This window comes from Mobula birostris, chromosome 6 (assembly GCF_030028105.1).
Source record: "Mobula birostris isolate sMobBir1 chromosome 6, sMobBir1.hap1, whole genome shotgun sequence".
NCBI lineage: Eukaryota > Metazoa > Chordata > Chondrichthyes > Myliobatiformes > Myliobatidae > Mobula > Mobula birostris.
In genome coordinates, this window is record NC_092375.1 from 133,654,868 (window position 1) to 133,675,828 (window position 20,961).

The window sequence follows — 20,961 nt, forward strand, 5'->3', positions numbered from 1 at the left end:
GAAAGGAGATGACACAGGTCAGCCCACAGAGAGGAAGGGACAGCCAGATTTAAAAGAGAGAGAAGCATAAGCAAGAGACAAGAGACAAACAGAAACAGCAAAACAGTTACTGAAGACACTGGATTAGTGGTTAGCAAAAAAAATTACACTGCTGCTTAAGTACAGAATCCAAAGAAACTATGGACAAAGCACAGCCATTAATTAAATCACAGTGGTACTTTTCAAGAGACCAATGGCAAGGGCATAACACATTATGTACATCATAAACAGAACTACTCTGTCACATCTCCTTAAACAGTTCCCTCTCTCTCTACTTCTATAGCCACCACTACCTAATCAACTGCTAAGTGAGAACAAAATTCTAAGACTTTGCTCTGAAATCGGAGACTCCTGCACCAGAAGTTCATTACATCAGAATGATAGTGCCAATTAGTCTAACATCACATTGAGACACTGGTGACTTGATTACTATTCTCTTGTGTGGGATTGGGTTGTAGATGCAGGGACCGGTGACTATTTTCAAAGGATAGATCCATGGCTCTAAACTGATCAGAGAAAAATGGTGGATATTATCTTCTAAGGTGCATAACAGTTTTACTACATATTCACTTCCTGTAATTTTCAAACTGGACATTCAGATCAAACTTGTAGTTTCGCCCAAGATAAACTTGGGGCAGTTAGGTATTCTTCAGAAACAAGAAAGAGGTAGAAGCCTGTGGCATTGCCTCGGTTGAGGGTTTACTCTTCACTGAAAGATATTGACAAAGCAATAGATTTTCAGTTTAATTTAGCTTATATCATGAAATTCTCACCTGTAAGCAGATGGCCACATTGACCCTGCAGCCAAAGGTTGTACTGACAGCTCTCAGAGATAGTCCAAGATCCTTAAATAACTTGGAGAAGGACTGTGTAAGCGCTATACGTGGTCGCTCCTCTGCAACCACCATGCATGTTCGAACACAGGACAAATTTACACCTTTTGCCTTGGAAAAAGAAAACATGGTCTTAAGATCATGACAGTGCAGAGATTATGAAAATGGTGACATTTCTTAGATTTATAAGGAACAGGTAAAGTGATTTCCTTTTGCAAAATATGCCATTAGCATAAACTTCAACAAGATTAAATATGATTTGAAAAGACAAAGTGTTGTCATCTAGCTAACACAGCATACTTCAACAAATGACCCAGTCATTGACACAATTTGCCAAGTAAACTCCAGATTCATTACTGGCTCCTACCTTGAGTGCATCCGTTTGTGCACCAAGTCCTTTAGTGCACATCTCCATTACAGAGTAGGAACAGAAAGTCACGCGCACTTTGTACTGACTAACTGCAGAGAGCCACAGAGAGACGTTGCTCTCCAATTCAAGTGGAGGAACAAGGATGGACTGATGACCTGAATACACGCTAGGAAAAAAAAACAAAATTATTATGAAAATTTATATCTGACATCTTTAATTGTGCTCATAGTGCAAGCCTACACAATTCACCAAACAAATAAATCAAAAAATAAATGTGAGAACATACAGAGAATAGCTTTAATTTTCTTTCACTTAAATTGATTCTTTCCATGCTGCTCAAATGTGTTGAGAGACCCATCATAAGACCACCTTAAAAGTGAGTATTGCTCTATATTTCTGATGCTTCCCCATAGCTATGTAGCAACTCCGCAAGCTGAGAAACCAAAGTTCAGCAAACTGAACTCACTATGCTATCACAGGTTAAGTTTCAAAATGTTGACTTGCCATGCTCTGTAATTACCTATTAATACCAAACCAAAAGAAGAATTTCCACTTAGAAAGAACACATTGCACATTAGTTTCAGCTCAGTTAATTAAACTAGAAATTTGTTCTTTATTTGACATTACATTAAATCATAAATAATGAACAGCAGTAGTTAGAGATCAAGTCTTTAATAAGCATGTTTCTTCTCAACAAGAAGTGCTTGCAGGTGGTGTTATGGTCTCTATTGTCACGACTGGTTTGCTCACGCAAGGACTGTGCATTAGCATTAAAACAACGTTACATTTTAGAACTGTCTTTTGGTTTCCCATTGTCACTGATTTGTATGAAAATATAGGGGTTTTTTTGCACTTGCAGGCACTAACTTTGTTATAAATTGAAGAATTATGTAATTGCCACGGAGAGTTAATTTCTTGCAGTTAAATTCCTCCAGCAGGGTCATACCCTATGAAAACAGGCCACCATGTCTATGTGAACCATTGGGCAGACATCCATATTATCATTACCTTGCAATACTTGACGAGTTATCTTCTGTGCCCAAGTAATTCGAGTGCTTGTCTACTTCTTAAATGATTCCACACATTTTCACACAAAATTCCAAGTACTCAACACTCTCTGGGTGAAGGAAGGTGCCCTCAGAACCCTTCTAAATCTCTTGCCCCTTACCCTTAGTTTATGCTCCTCTGATTTTGGGAAAAAGTTTCCTGCAGTCTACCTTTTTCATACCCCTCAGTTTTATATACTTCAGTTATGTCTCTTAACCTCCAGTGTTCCAGGAAAAGCAAACAGAGCCTCTTCAGTTTCTCCATTCCCTGCAACATCCTGGTGAATCTCCTCTACACTCTCTTCAGCACTATCACATTTTTCCTATAGAGTGGTGACCAGGAGTGCACACTGTACTCCAGATGGGGTCTGACCAATATAGTATAATGTTAAAGGATAACTTCCCTTTTCTTGCATTCAATGCCCCGGGTAACAAAGGGCAGAATCCATTTGCTATGTTACCTACCTGTCCTGCCACCTTCAAGGAGACCTTTCAACTTGCAAATCAAGGCCCATATTCAAAACTCGCGAGGATCCTACCATTCATGGTGTCCCAGCCTCATTAATACTCCCAAAATGAATTACCTCATATTTATCTAGATTAAACTCCATCTGCCATTTATTAGCCCAGTTAACCAACACATTATTATAGTCCTGCAGACCAAGTCTACTCTTCATACAATCAACTCCACCAATCTGCATGTCACCTACAAACTCAATGATCATGCTTCCTACATCCACATTATCTCTCAAGGAAAGCTTCTACCCATGGTTATAAGACTATTAAATAGATCCCTAGTACAATAAGTTGGACTCTTGACCTCACACTCTACTTCATTATGAATCTTGCAACTTAATGGTTACCTACACTGTACTTTCTCGGTTACTCTGCATTGTTATTGATTTATTTTGTTCAACCTTAATACACTGTGTAACAATCTGATCTGCGTAAATAGTATGCAAGAAAAGCTTTTCACTGTATCTGGGTACGTGACAATATACACCAATTCCGATTCCATATGATTAACAGCAAAGCTCCTGACACCGATCCCTGGGAAAAATCATAAGGAACAAGTATACAATCATAAAAACAACCCTCTACCTTCACCCCATATTCTAGGCCAACAGATAACATCTTAATAATCAATGTCTTTAGGAACATTTTTCTTACCTACAGAGGCACCAAAGTGCAAAACCAAGACCGCAGTAGGGATCAAGGCAAACTGCAATCTGTCGGGAAGGGTAGAGCTCACATTGCAACTTAATGGAGCGACACATAGCACTAGTTGCTTCATGAGACATCTGTTGACAATAAAGACAATTCTCAAATGAATATGTATTCATGATTGCATTGGCCTTAAAGCAGGGAAAGTTACAAACATTTAAAACCAAGTTTGCTGTGAGATTCTAATCATATTAACACTAGTTGTAGAATCAAAGAGCTACAACAGCACGGAAACAGCCCTTCCGTTCAACTGGTCTATGCCCATCAAGAGACCTCATCCAAACTAATTCCATTACCCAGCATTTGGCCCATCTATATACTACTAAAACTCTCATTCTCTGTCTGTCTGTTTGTGACCTCCAATTAGCGCAAACTGTGCATTACAGCAGCAGTTTTTTTGTCTAAATCGAATTAAAATGCGCTAACTTACAGAATGCAGGTGAAGTTCACGGTTATAATTCATATAAAATTGCTCATTTGCCAAAATAAACAGGCTTCCTTTTAACCCGAGACCCAATTGGCCATCATGGAAATCGGGACGCGACAGCCCGACACATGCGCAAGGCCGGCCTCAGCAGCGACACCTACCAGAGCAAAAGCGCAGGGCAGCTCTATTTCGAAGGGTCACATTCTGCTAATCACCATCAGCATGTGCAGGATTGGGACAGATCTAACTGCCACCCATCAATAAGAGATCATTAAATCTTATTGCAATGACGTACTTCAAGACACCCATAAAACCCTTTGCTGCAGTCAAAGGACAGCGGTGACTATATCACGTCCATTTAGGAGAGCGCCAACCACATCATCAAGAATAATCAGCATCCTTTGGTGTTACTGCTTCGTATCTTCTATCCAGCATTAGGGTGTAAAAAAAATGATCAGCCTAATTATGCCGCCTGGAAAGGGAAGGAGGACATTATGGTCAAGAGATGACGTTGGGAAGTGGCAAGGAGAGGGAGAGAACAAGAATCAGATGAGGCCAGGGCTGCACGACTCCAGGATCAATGAGTCAGGACAAAAAAAAGATGAAAGAAGAGACAGAGGAGGAGAGGCATGCACGTCTCCAGGATAAGACACAAACAACAAACAGTAGAAGGGATGAAGAGACCAGGGATGAAAGGGCTGCACATCTCCAGAATGACAATGAGAGGCACAAGGGTGGCAGATAAACCAGAAATAATGCCATCAAAAGTGTCCTTCATTAAATGAGCAGCTATATTTGCTCTGCTACGTGTCGTTCTTCTTTAATAAACTGAGGTTTTCTACTTCAGTTTCCAAAGCAAAGTGATACCAATAGCATTCAGGAAAATTTAGTGTTCATTCTGGTCACATCAGACTGCACTACCCTTCTCTCAAAGGGTGCCCCAACAGGTCACCCTGTTGTCTAGTAACCTTCTAAACCTTTCCAATTCATGTACCTCTTCAACTGGCTTAAAAATTGAGATTGTACCTGCCTCAAACACAAATGCAGCCGTCACCGGAAGATATCAGCACTTAAAGGCACACTCCTAATAGTAGCCATATACATTAAGGTTGTTATGGAAGAGAGAGAAGCACTCAGGAAGAGGAATGAGAGGATAAAATCTGGGAGAATAAAGCTAATACAGTGTCTGCTGCCTCTTCTTCCTCTTTCTCCTTCATTCAGGGCAACAATCAGGAATTGGACAAGAGACCACCATATGGGTTTGGGTGGGAACAAAAGATGTCACTGCACTTCATACTTCACAGCACCATCAGGGATGAGTGAATTAGGTTACAAAGATACATATCACAAGGAACTTTGCCAGACACTGAGCCTTAGGAACACTGTGTAAAGACTCATTAGAGGGGAGTATGGAGTGGAAGAGTGTGCAGTGGTGGCAGTCCAAATCCACACTGCCTTAGAGGATTCAGATGCGATGCTTTCACGACAAGGCCGATGTGCATGCATAGTGAAATTGCCAAGTGCACAAGGTGACAAGAATCACAGAACAAATTAATTTCTATGCCCTCCTCTAGAGGTCCTGCAGAGTCAAAAGACCATTACCTCCCCTCTGAAGTTTGTTCTTAGTGACCACTGAGGTGTTAAATGCTTGCCCTCTTGTGCAGTACCAAAAGATTCCACGGCATCAATGATAACAGTTCCCAGTGCCCTGCTGAATGTCTACCATCAATTGATATTACCAACAGCAGACTATCTTGGATACTACTGTTTGGAGGAGCTTGTAATACCAGTATATAAATATTCTGTCATATGTTCAACACCATAACAATGATTACACTTCTCTAAAATATGTCATGAGCCTGAGATGACTTATAGACACCCTGATGTAATAAACAGCATGCTTAAATACAAGATTTACTTTAGAGCGCAGCACAGAAACAGGCCCTCAGGCTCACCGTCCATTTAGAGAATCAACCCCACCCCCCATGTACACTACATTAATCCCATATTCAAATTCTCTCCACATTCCCATCAGAAATCCTCCCAGATTCTCCCACGCATCTACACAATACACAATATACAATCTACGCTTCACAGTTATCAATTAACCTATTAACCTGCACATCTGTGGGGTGTGGGAGAAAACTGGGGCACATGGAGCAAACCCACACTATCATAGGGAAAACTGATAACCCTCCACATAAAGCACACGAGGTCAAGATTGAATCCTCTGCATCCCTTGTGCTGTGAGGTGGTGATGCTGTATACCATCCTTTCCCCGCCACTACTGTGAAATTTTATTCCTTGCAATTAGTCATAGAATTGTACAGCATAGAAACATGCCATTTGGTCAATGGTCCATGCTAACCACAGCAACCTCCCTGTTAGCCCCAACTACCTGTGTTCAGCCCATAACCTTCGAAGCCCATCCCCCTATCCTCCATGTACCTATCCAAATGCCTTTTAAATGCTGTAATCCTACCTGCCTTAACCACTTCCTCTAGCAGCACATTCCAAGTACTCATTATGATCTAGGTAAAAAAAAACTACCTCCCAGATTTCTTTTAAATCTCTCCCTCATTTTCTATCAATGCTCACTAGCTTTGGACTCCCCAGGCCTGGAGAAAAGAATGACTGTCCACCTTATCCATAGTCTTCATGATTTTTTGAACTTCTAGCCTCTCGTTATTCTACGCTCCAAGGAACAACAATCCACCCTCTCCCTCTAATTCCCTCTATCCCAGGCAGCATCATTGTAAATTCTTCTGAACCTACTCCAGCTTGACAAGGTCTTTCCTATAACTGGGTAACCAAAACTGAACAGAGTACTCCAAGTGTGATCTTACTCATTATGTCCCCTCTTATAAGTACAGTGCCCTGAGTGATGAAAGCCAGCAAGATAAACATCTTCATCACCACTCCATTTACTTCCACAGCTGATTTCAGTGAATCATGTACTTATACTCTCTGGTCCACCTTTTCCACAATCTTATTAGTGGACTGCCATTCACAGTATGGGTTCTATCATGGTTTGAATGTCCAAAATGCACAATCTCATAAGTTGAAATAATTTGTATATACAATGCCTGGAGGGAAATAGGGACATATAACTGGTATTTTAAAAAAGTTCACTTGAAATCCAGTAAATCTTGCTTTATGAATAAGATTTTATATGTGCGCTTCAGTCAAAGATGTGATTAGGGTTCAGTGCTGTCGCACCTTCCAAATTGTACAGAGTTGAACAGGATTAAAATCCTACTACAAATCCCTTAATTAATACCTGTACATATACAGAATGACCAATTAAAAATATATTTATTCAGCAACGGGCAGAGGCCAAATCAGATTGCAGTTTGCAGGACTTCATATAATTGTCACAAGTCTGAATTGAATACTCAGCTAACCAACTGTTAAGATGCCATACCTTCACTCCTGCCAGGATTCCAGTAGTGGATACACTGAAGTCCAGATATGCCAACATTTCAGGTGTTGGGGCTTTATATATCTGGGGGGGCTTCTTTCTTGGTAAGTCATCTGATCAAAATACATAAATTTGTCAAAAATGATCAAAATTAAAACATCTGCAGTATAATGAACTCAGAAATTGGTAAAACTTGTTCCCAGCACAGAAGGCACTCTGAATAATTCTACATGCCCAAAAAGAGATGCAGACTGAGATCAGATCAGGTCAACACACAAGACCATAAAATATATGAGTAGAATTAGGCCATTTTGCCCATCAAGTCTGCTCTGCCATTTCATCATAGCTGATTCATTTTTCTCTCAGCCCCAATCTCCAGCCTTCTCCCCACAACCATTTTTGTCCTGACTAACCAAGAATCTATCAATTTCTGTCTTAAATATACCCACTGACTTGGTCTCCATAGCCACCTGTGGAAATTCCAGATTCATAATTCTCTGGCTAAAGAAATTCTTCCTCATCTCCATTCTAATTGGATGTCCCTCTATTCTGTGGCTGTCCCCTCTGGTCCTAGACGCTCCCACCATAGGAAACACTATATCCACATCCACTCTGTTGAATCTCAACATTTGACAGGTTTCAATGAAATTCCCCCCTCATTCTTTTGAATTCCAGAGAGTACAGGCCCAGACCATTAAACACTCCTCATATGACAAGCCTTTCAACCCTGGAATTATTTTCGTGAACCTCCTCTGAACCCTCGCCAATGTCAGCACATCAGTTCTTAGATAAGGGTCCCAAAACTGCTCACAGTACTTCATGAAGCCTCACCAGTGCCTTATAAAGCTTCAGCATTACATTCTTGCTTTTATATTCTAGTTCTCTCGAACTGAATGTGAACATTGCATTTGCCTTCCTCACTACCGACTTAACCTGCAAATTATCCTTCAGGGAATTCTGCATGAAGATCTCCAAGTCTCTTTGCACTTCAGATACTTGAATTTTCTCTCCATTTAGAAAATAGTCTATGCTTTTATTTCTTCTACCAACTTGAATGACCAAACACTTCCCAACATTGTATTCCATCTGCCATTTCTTTGCCTATTCCCCTAATCTGTCTAAGTCCTTCTGTAGCCTCTCCGCTTTCTCAACACTATCTGCCCCTCCACCTATCTTTGTATCGTCTGCAAACTTGGGACACAGAGCCAACAATTCTATCATCCAAATTATTGATACATAACATAAAAAGAAGCCGTCCCAACATAGACCCCAATGGAACACCACTCGTCTCCAGCAGCCAACCAGAAAAGGCTTCCTTTATTCCCACATTCCACCCCCCCCCCCCCACTGCCAATCAGCCATTGCTTTATCCAAGCTACTATCTTTCCTGTAATACTATGGGCTCTTATCTTGTTTAGCAACCTCATGTGTGGCATCTTCTCAAAGGCCTTCTGAAAATCCATGTACACATTTATCGATTCTCCTTTGTCTATCCTACCTGTTATTTCTTCAATGATTTCAAAGAGATTTGTCAGGAAAGATTTTCCCATAGGGAAACCATGCGGACTTTGGTCTATTTTACCATGTGCCTCCAAGTACCCCAAAACCACATCCTTAATAATTATCTCCAACATCATCCCAACCAGACAACAGAGGTCAGGCTTCCTAACCAGAAAATAGAGGTCAGACTAACTTGCCTATAATTTCCTTTCTTCTTCCTCTCTCCCTTCTTGAAGAGTGGAGAGACACTTACAATTTTCCAGTCCTCCAGAACCATGCCAGAATCGATTGATTCTTCAAAGATCTTTATTAATGCCTCCATATCTCTTCAGCCATCTCTTTTAGAACCATGGGGCATAGACCATTTAGTCCAGGTGATTCATCTACCTTCAGACCTTTCAGTTTCCAAAGCATTCTCCATAGTAATGGCAACTTCATTCACTTCTGTCCCGACACTCTCGAACATCCGGCGTACTGCTAATGTCTTCCACAGTGAAGACTGATGAAAAATGCTTTGGTACTTTAGCTCGTCCGCCATTTCCTTGTCCCCCATTACTTGTCCAGCATAATTTTCAGTCGTCCGATATCTACTCTTGCCTCTCTTTTACTCTTTATATATCTGAAGAAACATTTGGTATCCTGTTTAATATTATTGGCTAGCTTACTTTCATATCTCATCTTTTCCCTCTTTATGAATTTTTTAGTTAAAAAGCTTCCCAATCTTCTAACCTCACACTAATTTTTGCACTATTATCTGCCCTTTCTTTGGCTTTGACTTCCCTTGTCATTCACAGTTGCATCATTCTACCTTTAGAATACTATTTCATCTTTGGAATGCATCTACCCTGCGCCTTCCAAATTGTTGCCAGAAACTCTGGCCATTGCTGCTTTGCCGTAATCCCTGCTAGTGTCTCCTTCCTATGAACTTTGGTCAGCTCCTTGCTCATGCCTCTGTAATTCCCCTTACTCCATTATAATACTGATACATCTGACTTTGGCTTCTCCCTCTCAAACTGCAGGCTGAATTCTTTTATATTATGATCACTGTCCCCTATGTCTTTACCTTAAGCTCTCTAATCAACTCCAGTTCACTGCACAACACAGTCTAGAATAGCTGATCCCACAGTGGGCTCAACCATGAGTTGCTCTAAAAAGCTATCCTATAAGCACTTTACAAATTCCTCTTCTTGGAATCAAGCACCAACCTGATTTTCCCAATCTACCTGCATATTGAAATCCCCCATGACTATTGTAACATTACCCTTTTGACATACATTTTCTATCTCCTGTTGCAGTTTGTAGCCTACATCTTTGTTGCTGTTCAGAGGTCTGTATCTAACTCCAGTCAGGGTATTTTTACCTTTGTAGTTTCTTAGCTCTACCCACAAGGATTCTATGCCTTCTGGTCCTATGTCACCTCTTTCTAAGGATTCCATTTTATTTTTTACCACCCGAGCCACCCCACCCACTCTGCCTACCTCCCTGCCTTTTTGATACAACGTGTATCCTTGGACGTTAAGCTCCCAGCTATAATCTTCTTTAAGCCACGCTTCAGTGATGCTTACAATATCATACATGTCAATCTGTAACTGTGCTACAAGTTCATCCACCTAATTCCATATACTGTGTGCATTCAAATATAACACCTTTAGTCCTGTATTCATCATCCTTTTCAATTTCGTTCCCCTTTTGCATTGCAACTCATCCCACTGACTGCAATTTTGCTGTACCATCAGCTTGTCTTTGCTCGCAATCTCAGCACACACTGCCTCGGTTTGTAAACGAACTGGCCTGTCATTAGTCCTTTTACCCTGGCTCCCATCTCCCTGCCAAAACAGTTTTAAGCCTCTCAAACAGGTCTAGCAAACCTGCCTGCTAGGATATTGGTTCCCCTCAGGGTCAGGTGCAACCTATCCCTTACGTACAGGTCAGGATGTACTTTCCCCAGAAGAGATTCTAATGATCCAGAAATTAGAACCCCTCAATCAGTTCCTCAGCCATGCATTTATCTGCCAAATGCTCTGATTCTTACCCTCACTGGCACGTAGCACTTATCAGCTTTCTACCTAGCTCCCTAAAATCTCTCTTCAACTTTCCTACCCATGTCATTGGCGCTAATATGCACCAACAATTCTAACTATTCACCCTTCCTCTTTAGAATGCCACAGACCCGATTAAGACCTCCCTGACTCTGGCACCTGGGAGGCAATATACCATTCAGGTGTCTCTATCCCGTGCCCAGAATCTTGTCACTTTTCCTCTAACTATGGAATCTCCTATCACTACTGCAGTCCTCTTCACCTCTCTTCTTTTCTGAGCCACAGCACTACACTCAGTGTCAGAGACCTAGTCACTGCAGCTCCCCCGATAGATCGTCCCCTTCAACTGGATCCAAAACAGTATACTTGTATAGTATATTTGTATAAGTAACTTCTAAAGTGCAGTATCTTAAGGAAGATACTCACTGACAGCAATCCTAATATTGAGCTATATGATAATATAGGTGAATATTATGAACAACAGTATTTCCCCGATCAGAAAGGTTTATTCTCCATTTTTTTCTGATTTATTCTAGGTATGAACTATTTCAGTCACCAATGAAAATATGATGTCAATCAATTTTCTCCAATAGATTGATAAATATTTAAATAGCCTATCATCCAACTAATAAATTGCATGTTTATTTAGTAAAATCTTACCAGTATCTATAACCGTTGGCCAGGTCTTGACATCCACTGCTGAAGCTGCCTCTTTTGAACGAAACAGTTTTAATATAGCTTGTGTTGTGAGTATGCAGACAGATTTGCTTACCTGGAAGGAAAAGGTAAATAGTGGACTGTGAATACATCCTACAGAGTATCATTATAGATAATGTGGATGTACCATGACTTGAGACATGAGCTGGCCCAAACACCAACTCATTTCACAAACAACCCATTGCTTATCAAACTTGGTTTCTGCTGTTAATGGGACAACTACCTTCACACAAACCAAAAACTTCACTTGTCTTTATTCCCACACTATGAAATTCCAAACTTAAAATCAAATGATGCTGATAATGCACAGAAAATCCTAATGACAATAGAAATATCGCGAATGTTCAGACTAGGGTTCTTTGATCAAAATGAGAGAATTTTACCCGAGAAATGTATTTGTCTCTTTACATTTTCATTTCTAATATACCTGTACACTTTGATTTATGGACAACAAAATAATGATGGATTATAAACAAGCCCAATAAATGTTCAGATTCAATGGGAGACACCTGTTTGTACCTAATATAGCACAAAATAATCTCTTTTTTTTTTAAGCAGAAGAACCCATGTAAAACAGTGGGAAAAAATCCATCCTAAATTCATATATTCCAAATTACTAGGAAACAAGTAATGCATTCAGACTAAGGTGTTACAGTCACCTTCATTTTTTCACCTTCAATATTGCACTGTCCTAGGTGAAATATTGCTAAATAAAGCCACTGCCCCAATTTAGGATTACCTACTTTACCTGCCTACTCTCCGAATTTTACTGAAGCATAGATTCCTACACATAAAACATGATGGCTTGATGAGTATTTCTCGTTTTATGTAACCAAAAAAATGTTTGTTAAGCAATAAGTGGATAGAATAAGCAAAGCAGTTGCACTACCATACTGGTTTACGCCAGTTGACTGAACAAGTCCTATTCATTTGAGCTGGCTTCAATCCAGAACCTTATTCTATCAGAGACTATACCAGCTTTGCTGCACAGTGGTCATATAAACAGTACATACAAATGAGTAAATCTTCAGAAATTTTCTATTTTCATAATTCAGAGAAGTTCTCCTTCAATAGGGATTTACTTCATCAGGATGAGTGTTTCTTTTTATTACAGCATTTTGATTTAACAATATCTCTAATACTTTGCATATACAGCAAAGTGACATAACATACTACCATTAGTTCCTCTCGACCAGGGGTTCCCAACCTTTCGTTATGCCACGGACCAATACCATTAAGCAAGGGGACCATGGACCATAGTTTGAAAATCCCTGCTCTAGGCAGAAAAGCACTTTGAAGTATTGCTTAACAACTATCCCTTTGTTTAGCAGAGCTCTGTCTGTTACATTTGTCCCATGGCTTGCAGCATAGTGATTGATATGGTTATATTAGGAAATCCATACAATGGACATTGCTTCTGTAAGCATTTCTTCCAGTTGTATTTTTAAATGGAAATTAGCTTTCATAGTAGTTCCATTAAACATATTTTCTACGTGGATGGCAATGACCCTTAATTATGGGAGGTCTGATCAAAGATCTTGGCCTGCAAAATCAACTCAGTTTCTGTCCCCATAGATGCTGCCAGATTTGCCAAGTACTCCCAGAATTTCTTGTTTTCATTGTACATTTCCAGCATCTACAGTTTTTATTGTTTTTTGATTCGGTAGTAATTCTTATTCAGAGGTAGCAACATAGTTCACAAGATTTCAGTCAATTCTAAAGCAAGATAGTTAATGGAACAGCACAAAATACTGGAGAAACTCAGCAAGTCAGGCAGCACCCATGAAGGGAAATGGACAGTTGACGTTTCAGTTCGAGACCAATCATCCAATAAAAGGATGGAGGGGGCGGGAATGGGAACAAGAGCTGGCAAGTAATGAGGAGTCTCAACCCAAACTGCCAACTGTTCATTTTCTTCTACAGATGTACACCGACCCTTCAAGTTCCTCCAGCATTTTGTGATTTTGTGTATTGCCTCCAGATTCCATCATCAATAGTATCTTGTGCTTACAGTTCATGGAACAATCCAGAGATAGTGGTGCAACATAAAATAGTGATTCTGGGAAAGGTGTCTAGTGTAGTCGGGTGACACAGTAGTGAAACAGATAGCGTAACACGATTATAACAGCAGCTGTAATTCCCACCACTGTCTGTAAGGAGCTTATACATCGAGGGGATGGGTTTCCTCCAGGTGCTCCGGTTTCTTGTCACATTCTAAAGATATACAGTCGGATTAGCGAGTTGTGCACATGGAACTTTCATGCACAACAGTCTCTAGAGTTAACAGAGAATGGTGCAAAAACCAAAAAAAACATCCAGTGAGCTGTAGTTCTGTGGGCTATAACGCCTTATTAATGAGAGAGGTCAGAGGAGAATGGAGAGACTGGTTCAAGCTGACAGGAAGTCGACAGTAAATCACATTGTAACAGTGGCAGGGTTGAACCTTGAAGTGGATGGGCTACAACAGCGAAGATCACAGTGGACTCCACTCCTGTACCTAATAAAATGGCCACTGTCTATGTTTTGATGTACATGTGACAAATAAAACTAATCTTCAGTGATTTAATAACATACCTCAACAATCATCTTGACAGTTGGCAAAGTTGTGGCGAGATTCTGAGGATGAGGCGGTCGCACAGCGACAGGTACACATCCTGCATACAGACACCCGTAGAAAGTTATTATAAGGTCGATACCTGCAAGAAGAGACAGAATGAGCTCATTTGTTTAGTAATGTAGAGACAACAATATTTAATGACAATTGTTAGACAAAAAATTAATGTAAATCCCTGCAAATGGTTTGGAAATGAAATTGGGTCATCAGTATGCATTCAAATATTACAGAATATACACTTATGAAGCAGGAGCTGGTTGACACCATTCTTCCAGGATAAATCTGCAGGACAAAATTTATTAGTGCAGAATGAAATCCATTTCTGATAATTAAACTGTCAGAGTCTCACAGATCTGGACATATAAACATAAGTTCTGTTATATGTTCCCCAGTAGCCCTTGCCTCCTTATCGTACATGACTAAATTGCAGCTTCAAAGCATTGCTTTGATACATTATTAAAATAGCTTAAAATCAAAAACAGCTTTTATATGGGCTACGTGTGTGAAACTTAACATGATTGGAAATTAAACTGAGCAATTAAAAAATTAAACACTATTAATTGAAGGACAAATAAGGGACTATTAACCACTGCATTAATAATCCCCCAACTGCCAATTTTTAATGAGCAAAATGTGCAAATGGTGTGTTGCTGCAGTGGTAGAAATATCTGCTCAAGAAATACCCTCAACTTCAGCATTGCTCGCTCATTGTATCAACATATGAAGTCACTCATGGACAAGAGTTAATATTACTGAGTCACCAAAAGACAAGATAGCATGACCTAGCATTTGAAAACAATGGAAAATTGGCAGCAATTGTTTTTCAACCCATTTCTGCATCACGATGCCTTGAAACCCTCAACAGTACTTTTTGTCATAAATTCTTCTGTTTCTCATCCCCATACTTTCCTGTGGCAACATCATTTGAAGGAGCACCAAGTTTCACCTGCATGCAGATTAACATTCAAATCTCCACTCTCTGGATTATTTCACTATCTCAGATTAGTCATAAAGCTAACCTAACATCCAATATTACTTGAATAAGAAAATCCTATAAATAAAGTTTGCCATCTCAGTGCTTTGCTTGACAATTCTTAAAAGGCTAAGACATGATTTTTAATTGAACAACATTGATTTGCTCTGTCCTACTGCTGCTGAACTTCTTATAAGGGTCTTTTTTTTTGCCAGTGGGGGGAGGAGGAATCGTTGCTTGCTGCCGCTTACGTGCGGGAGGGAGGGGAACTGGGGGAGGAGGACTTTGGGGTTCTGACAATTATCTGTCATTCATTCTTTGGGGGCACTCCTCTGTTTTCCTGAATGGTTGCAAAGAAAAAGCATTTCAGGGTGTACATGTATACATTTCTCTGACATTAAATCTACCATTGAAACTTTTGTTATCTCCATTCTTGACCTTTTCCAATACTGCCACCCTGGATTTCTATTTCCATAAGTTAATACACAACTAAGGCACTACCAGCGATAATTTCCTCACTCCCAAGTCTTAGCCACCAAAAGCAAATACCTTTGCTTGCTGACGTCTTTAAACTCATAATATGTCTGTCCTTGGGCTCATGTTCACCGATTTGCACAAAGTTCTTTCACTCCGAGAATCTTCTAGATTTATGTGCACCTTAACCAGCAGATTTGTCACGCCCAATTTTAATCACTTCACCATAATGACTGTGTTTTCTAACGCTTGGAATTTTGGCTCTTGAATTCCTTTATAAACTTCACAGCTTCTTTACCTCTGGTAAATTGCGATCAGAGCAGTTTTGGGCCCCATATCTTATAAAAGATGTGCTGGCATTGGAGGGGGTCCAGAAGAGGTTTATGAGAATGATTCTGGGAACGAAAGGGTTAAAGTCTGAGGAGTACTGGGCCTACACTGACTGGAGTTTAAAAGAATGGGGGGGGGGGGGAAGGATCTCACTGAAACATACTGAATATTGAAAAACCTAGATAGAGTGTATGTGGAAAGGATGCTTCCATTAGTAGGAGTCGAGGACCAGAGGACACAGCATCAGCATACAAGGATGTCCATTTAGAACAGAGATGAGGAGGAACTTACTTAACCAGAGGGTGGTGAATCTGTGGAATTCATTGCCACAGACAGCTGTGGAAGCCAAGTTATTGGGACACACTTGATTAGTAAGGGTGTCAAAGGTTACAGGGAGAAGACAGGAGAGTGGAGGTGAGAGGAAAAATAAATCTAACAAGATTTAATGGCAGAGCAGACTCAATGGGACAAATGGCCTAATTCTGCTCCTATGCCTTAGGGTTTTATTGTCTCTCCCTCATGCTTTAAAATACTCTTTAAAAACTCTCTTTAACCAAACATATGGTCATTTGCAGCCCAAAGTAAATTTTGCTTGACAATGAAATATCCTAAGATGCCTAATGGAAATATGAATTGTTTACAATTAGATGCAAATAGTGATTGATGAACTCATTTCGGAAAGTTCAAAGAAAATGAAGTGAACCTCATCGGACTCAGATCAACAATAAAACAGAGGGTAAATTGATTTTACTCATATCATATAATGAACAAAATAACATATACAATGAATTTTAATCAATCTCAATGTCAAACAACAGGTAAAACTTCATGCCACATTCACAGGCAGAATAAACACACATTCCTTGTTGACAACTTTTCAATTAGTATATTCTCTAAAACTTGTTGCATCAAACTTAGAGCAGAGAACACTTAAGTTCAGAACCTAACTTCCTTAACAAACAGTTATTCAGCTGATGTCTAAACCTTAACCTATGAGACGAAGGTGCCTAGTCACTATGCTTGGATTGCCCTGCCACACTACTTAGTACACACCTTTCCCTAGATTTTGGCTCTGGATACTCATCTCATCGAAGATCATAATTATATAAATCCAAGACATCATCTCTTAATATCTTTTGCTTCACATGACAGAGAATACAGAAAGCACCATCTCTGTAGCCAGCAAATCTAGATACAATCCATCATAAAACAAATTCTATACTGCAATTCACTCAACTGCTGTGCAAGTAGTATTTCATGAGCCAAGATGACTTCAACATTCAAATGCAAGTTAATGCGAACTAGCCTGTGAGCCAAAAATTTCTTGAGGCAGCATGGTAGTGTAGCAGTTAGCTCATTGCTTTACAGCACCAGCAATCACCGATGGGGGTTCAATTCTCACTAATGCCTGGAGGGACTTTGTATGTTATCCCCGTGACTGCATGGGTTTCCTCCGGATGCTCTAGTTTCCACTCATATTTCAAAGGCATACATACAGTACAGGTTAAGATTACTAAGTTCTGGCCATGCTAGGTCAGTGGAGGAAGCATGGCTACACTTGCAAGTTGCCCATTACAACTGGTTTGAATAGATGCAAACACCATATTTCAGTATATGTTTCAATGTACATGTGACAAATATAGCTAATCTTTGTCTTTATAAAAGTTAGAATTCCTAAGAAAGAGTGAATAAATATTCATGAATTTAACTAGAGTTACCCAATTCAACAAAAACCTGTGGAAGCAAACAATTCTCTTGTCCCCAATTAAAACTTTCATGTGGCTGAAGCAAATTTTGCTAACAATTAGATCAAACAAGTGGAACATTTGCCCCATTACCTGGTGGATAAACCAATGCCACATGGTCCCCAGTATTGAGACGCCCCTTTTCCAGCAAGGCTGCAGCAACTCTCTCAGCTCTCTTGTGCAGTTGTATACACGTAGCTGTATTCACTACAGTGCCCTGATGGGAGAAAAATAAAATTTACCACTTTATCAATTCATGACAGAGGAAGCTGCTGTCACAAATCTTCTTGTACATTATCGTGGAGTGTCTTGATAAGAACTCTCAATATATTCAACCACTATCTTGCACCCATCTACCTCATCACAAAAATATCATCCACATATTTAATAACCCACAATACCTCATTAAAAGGTAAAGGGCCTTCCTTTTATGGCATTGCTCAAGGACATGTCATGTTGAACTGTCTTTCAATGGACATTATGTTTCCAAACAGCTATTTTTTTAAAAAAAAGCTGCAGAGTTTAAAAACAAAATTAACAAAAGCCAAGGCCAGTGTCTCATTGTTGTTTGGTCAAAAAATTGTTCAAAGCAAAGAAAGCTTTTCCTTCAGGCCGTCAATCAAATGCACCTGGCATTCACTTTTAAATTGTTTTACAACCACAAAAATTGACTGACATATGGCATGTGATGCTAAGAGCATCATTTGTTATAGATAATGATAACCGTCTCACACTGCTGCTGATACAAATTATATATACAGGTGCATTATAGAAGGTAAGCAGTAAGAAGTTAACCCTTATGATCTTCAAAATTTAAGTGCAAATGATTTTTAACATCAGAGTAATACAGGTTGCTGGTTTCCATTAGATTTTGATGAACTTTCATTTGGTATGATAAAGCCATTTGAAAGCAACACTTGGACAAACAATGTGGTGTTGGGCAATGTGCATTACTCAAAATACGTTAATATAAGAGAATCAAAAATATTCAAAACCCATGATGCAATTTAAGCTCAGGGCATTAAAATTCAACTGAAATCACCGCACAAGTATTGAATTGAATTGAACTGAATTGACTTTATTACTTACATCCTTCATATACATGAGGAGTAAAAATCTTTATGTTACATCTCCATGTAAATGTGCAATATGCAAATTATAGTAATTTATAATAAATATTATATATAACAGGATTGTCAATATAATATAGAAATACAGTTAGAGTCAGCAAAAATTAGGCAGTCTGATGGCCTGGTGGAAGAAGCTGTCCTGGGGCCTGTTGGTCCTGGCTTTTATGTTGTGATACCGTTTCTCGGATGGTAGCAGCTGGAACAGTTTCCACCAAGTACTCAGTTTCCACCAATTATTCTTCAATGTTAATTTACGACTCTCACATTCCACTACAGCTAAATGGATCCTGCGGTCCAAATGACATAACTAAACATACAAATTAAAATAACTGAGTAACTCCTATTTTCACTTTAATACCTTAAGTATAAAATAAGTTGCTTTTTAACAGACCTTGGCATTCAGGAGGAGGAAAAGAGGATGGTCTGGAGTGGTCTGAGCACGCCAATGCAATACATCTGCCAAAAACAAAAACTGAGAAAAGAAACAATGTTATTTATCAGTCAAAGCCAGTGCAGGCATCAAGTACATTGCTAAAATACAGCAACAAATGCATGTTGCCAACAAGCATTTTATCATAATAAAATGCATCAACTTGCAAGACAATACAAAAATAAACTCCATAAAACAAACATACTCAGGGAAGTTACTTTTAGCTAGAGTTACTAAGGTGTGCAGAAAGAAGGGAGAAGATGAACAAAGGAGAAAACTGTTTTGGTTTCTAGTACAGAATCACAATAAATAATAACTATGAATTCCTCTCAAAGGAACTATTACTTGCAATATTTGCTCCTGACAAATTTGTACAATAGTGCATCATGTAGCAACAGTGGAGTTTCAGCTACACTAACAACTTACACTGAGAAACAAGAGCTGAATGCAATATGAACAGTTGCCTTTCTTCAAGCCAGCATCAAGCCTTGAGCTTTTGATAAGGTCCCTTCATACTTACTGCTGTTTATAAAATCAGGGTCAAAATAATTAACCACAGGATTTTTTTTTAAAGCTTTCACATTCTGCGATAAAAATACTTTTCCCCTAAACGTATGGCCGTCAGATAGAGTCAGTGTTGGCCATTCATGGCCTTGTGCTTGTGCTGGCTAGTTTGCTCACATGGTTGAGGAGGGAGGTGAGGAAGCTATCCCAGTAACCTGGTTAATATTTATCTGACAATCAGTACCACTAAAAACATTATTTGGTCATTGCCACAATTTACTCTGGGAGCTTGCTGTGTTGAACTTGGCTGCTGCAATCCCCACATGTGCAATATGATCAACCTTCATGAATTGCTTTCCCATCTGATATTACATCCCAAATTCAAATCAGGCACTATTCTTGCTAAAATTCTTCAAGAATTTAAGAACATAGGCGTATGCAATCAAAATGAAAGAAATTTAAAAAAAAATACATTTCAGCCAAATATTTTGGGCTGTAAAGTAGTACCTAATGCTCTTGGCACAAAATCCCTATCACATTCCATGGCCTACACTGCATCCCTGTCCAAGTATGCCTTGATTTTAAAATTCTTGTCTTTGATTCCAGGGCCTGACAAGAATTTGAATCCCCAGCGCTCAAATACTCCAGAGCTACTATCATTTATGAGCACCATATGAGAATGGGAACTGGAACTATTTCTCTCCTAGCTTGTTTTTCTCATTTAATTTCTGTAATACATGCTAAAATGCTTATGTTATACAAGGGGTAGAGAACAACTCAACCACTTCATAGTACAAGTTCCGTTGTAAGTTGTAACAAGTCTAATGACAACCTAAAGCCTGAACAAGTGTAACATATAATTAACAGCACACAGAAAACCTTACCTTCCGAGCCTGATCATTGTCTTCAAACTGTGTGACATCCCTGCCCGAGGCCTGTGCTATTCGCTTTCCTGCCACAAGGTTACCAACTATCATGGAAGCAGGACCCACTTCTGTATGCAACAAATAATACAAGAAAAAGCATTATTATTCACTGGATTAACCCAGCATAACCCAGCTAGGTTATCTAACAGGGAAAGAACAGAGCCACTTGACTGATGCACATTTTAGATTAACTACTTCCCAGAATATAATACTCAGAAA

At 39.5% G+C, this 20,961-nt stretch overlaps 1 protein-coding gene across 2 annotated transcripts in view; it reads right to left on the minus strand.

Annotated features, from left to right (window-relative positions):
* LOC140199379 (disco-interacting protein 2 homolog A-like) overlaps positions 1-20,961 on the minus strand; it is a 272,630-nt gene that overhangs the window by 15,739 nt on the left and 235,930 nt on the right. The window contains exons 24-32 of one of the 2 annotated variants that reach the window (XM_072261369.1): positions 20,701-20,810; positions 19,274-19,354; positions 17,846-17,969; positions 14,191-14,312; positions 11,560-11,671; positions 7,364-7,473; positions 3,459-3,589; positions 1,240-1,408; positions 813-983 (exon numbers count right to left, since the gene is read on the minus strand). In XM_072261369.1, coding sequence (XP_072117470.1) covers positions 813-983; positions 1,240-1,408; positions 3,459-3,589; positions 7,364-7,473; positions 11,560-11,671; positions 14,191-14,312; positions 17,846-17,969; positions 19,274-19,354; positions 20,701-20,810 — 1,130 coding nt within the window. Of the gene's footprint in view, positions 1-812; positions 984-1,239; positions 1,409-3,458; positions 3,590-7,363; positions 7,474-9,065; positions 9,480-11,559; positions 11,672-14,190; positions 14,313-17,845; positions 17,970-19,273; positions 19,355-20,700; positions 20,811-20,961 lie in introns of those variants that run through there. The other variant, XM_072261370.1, reaches the window with a different exon arrangement.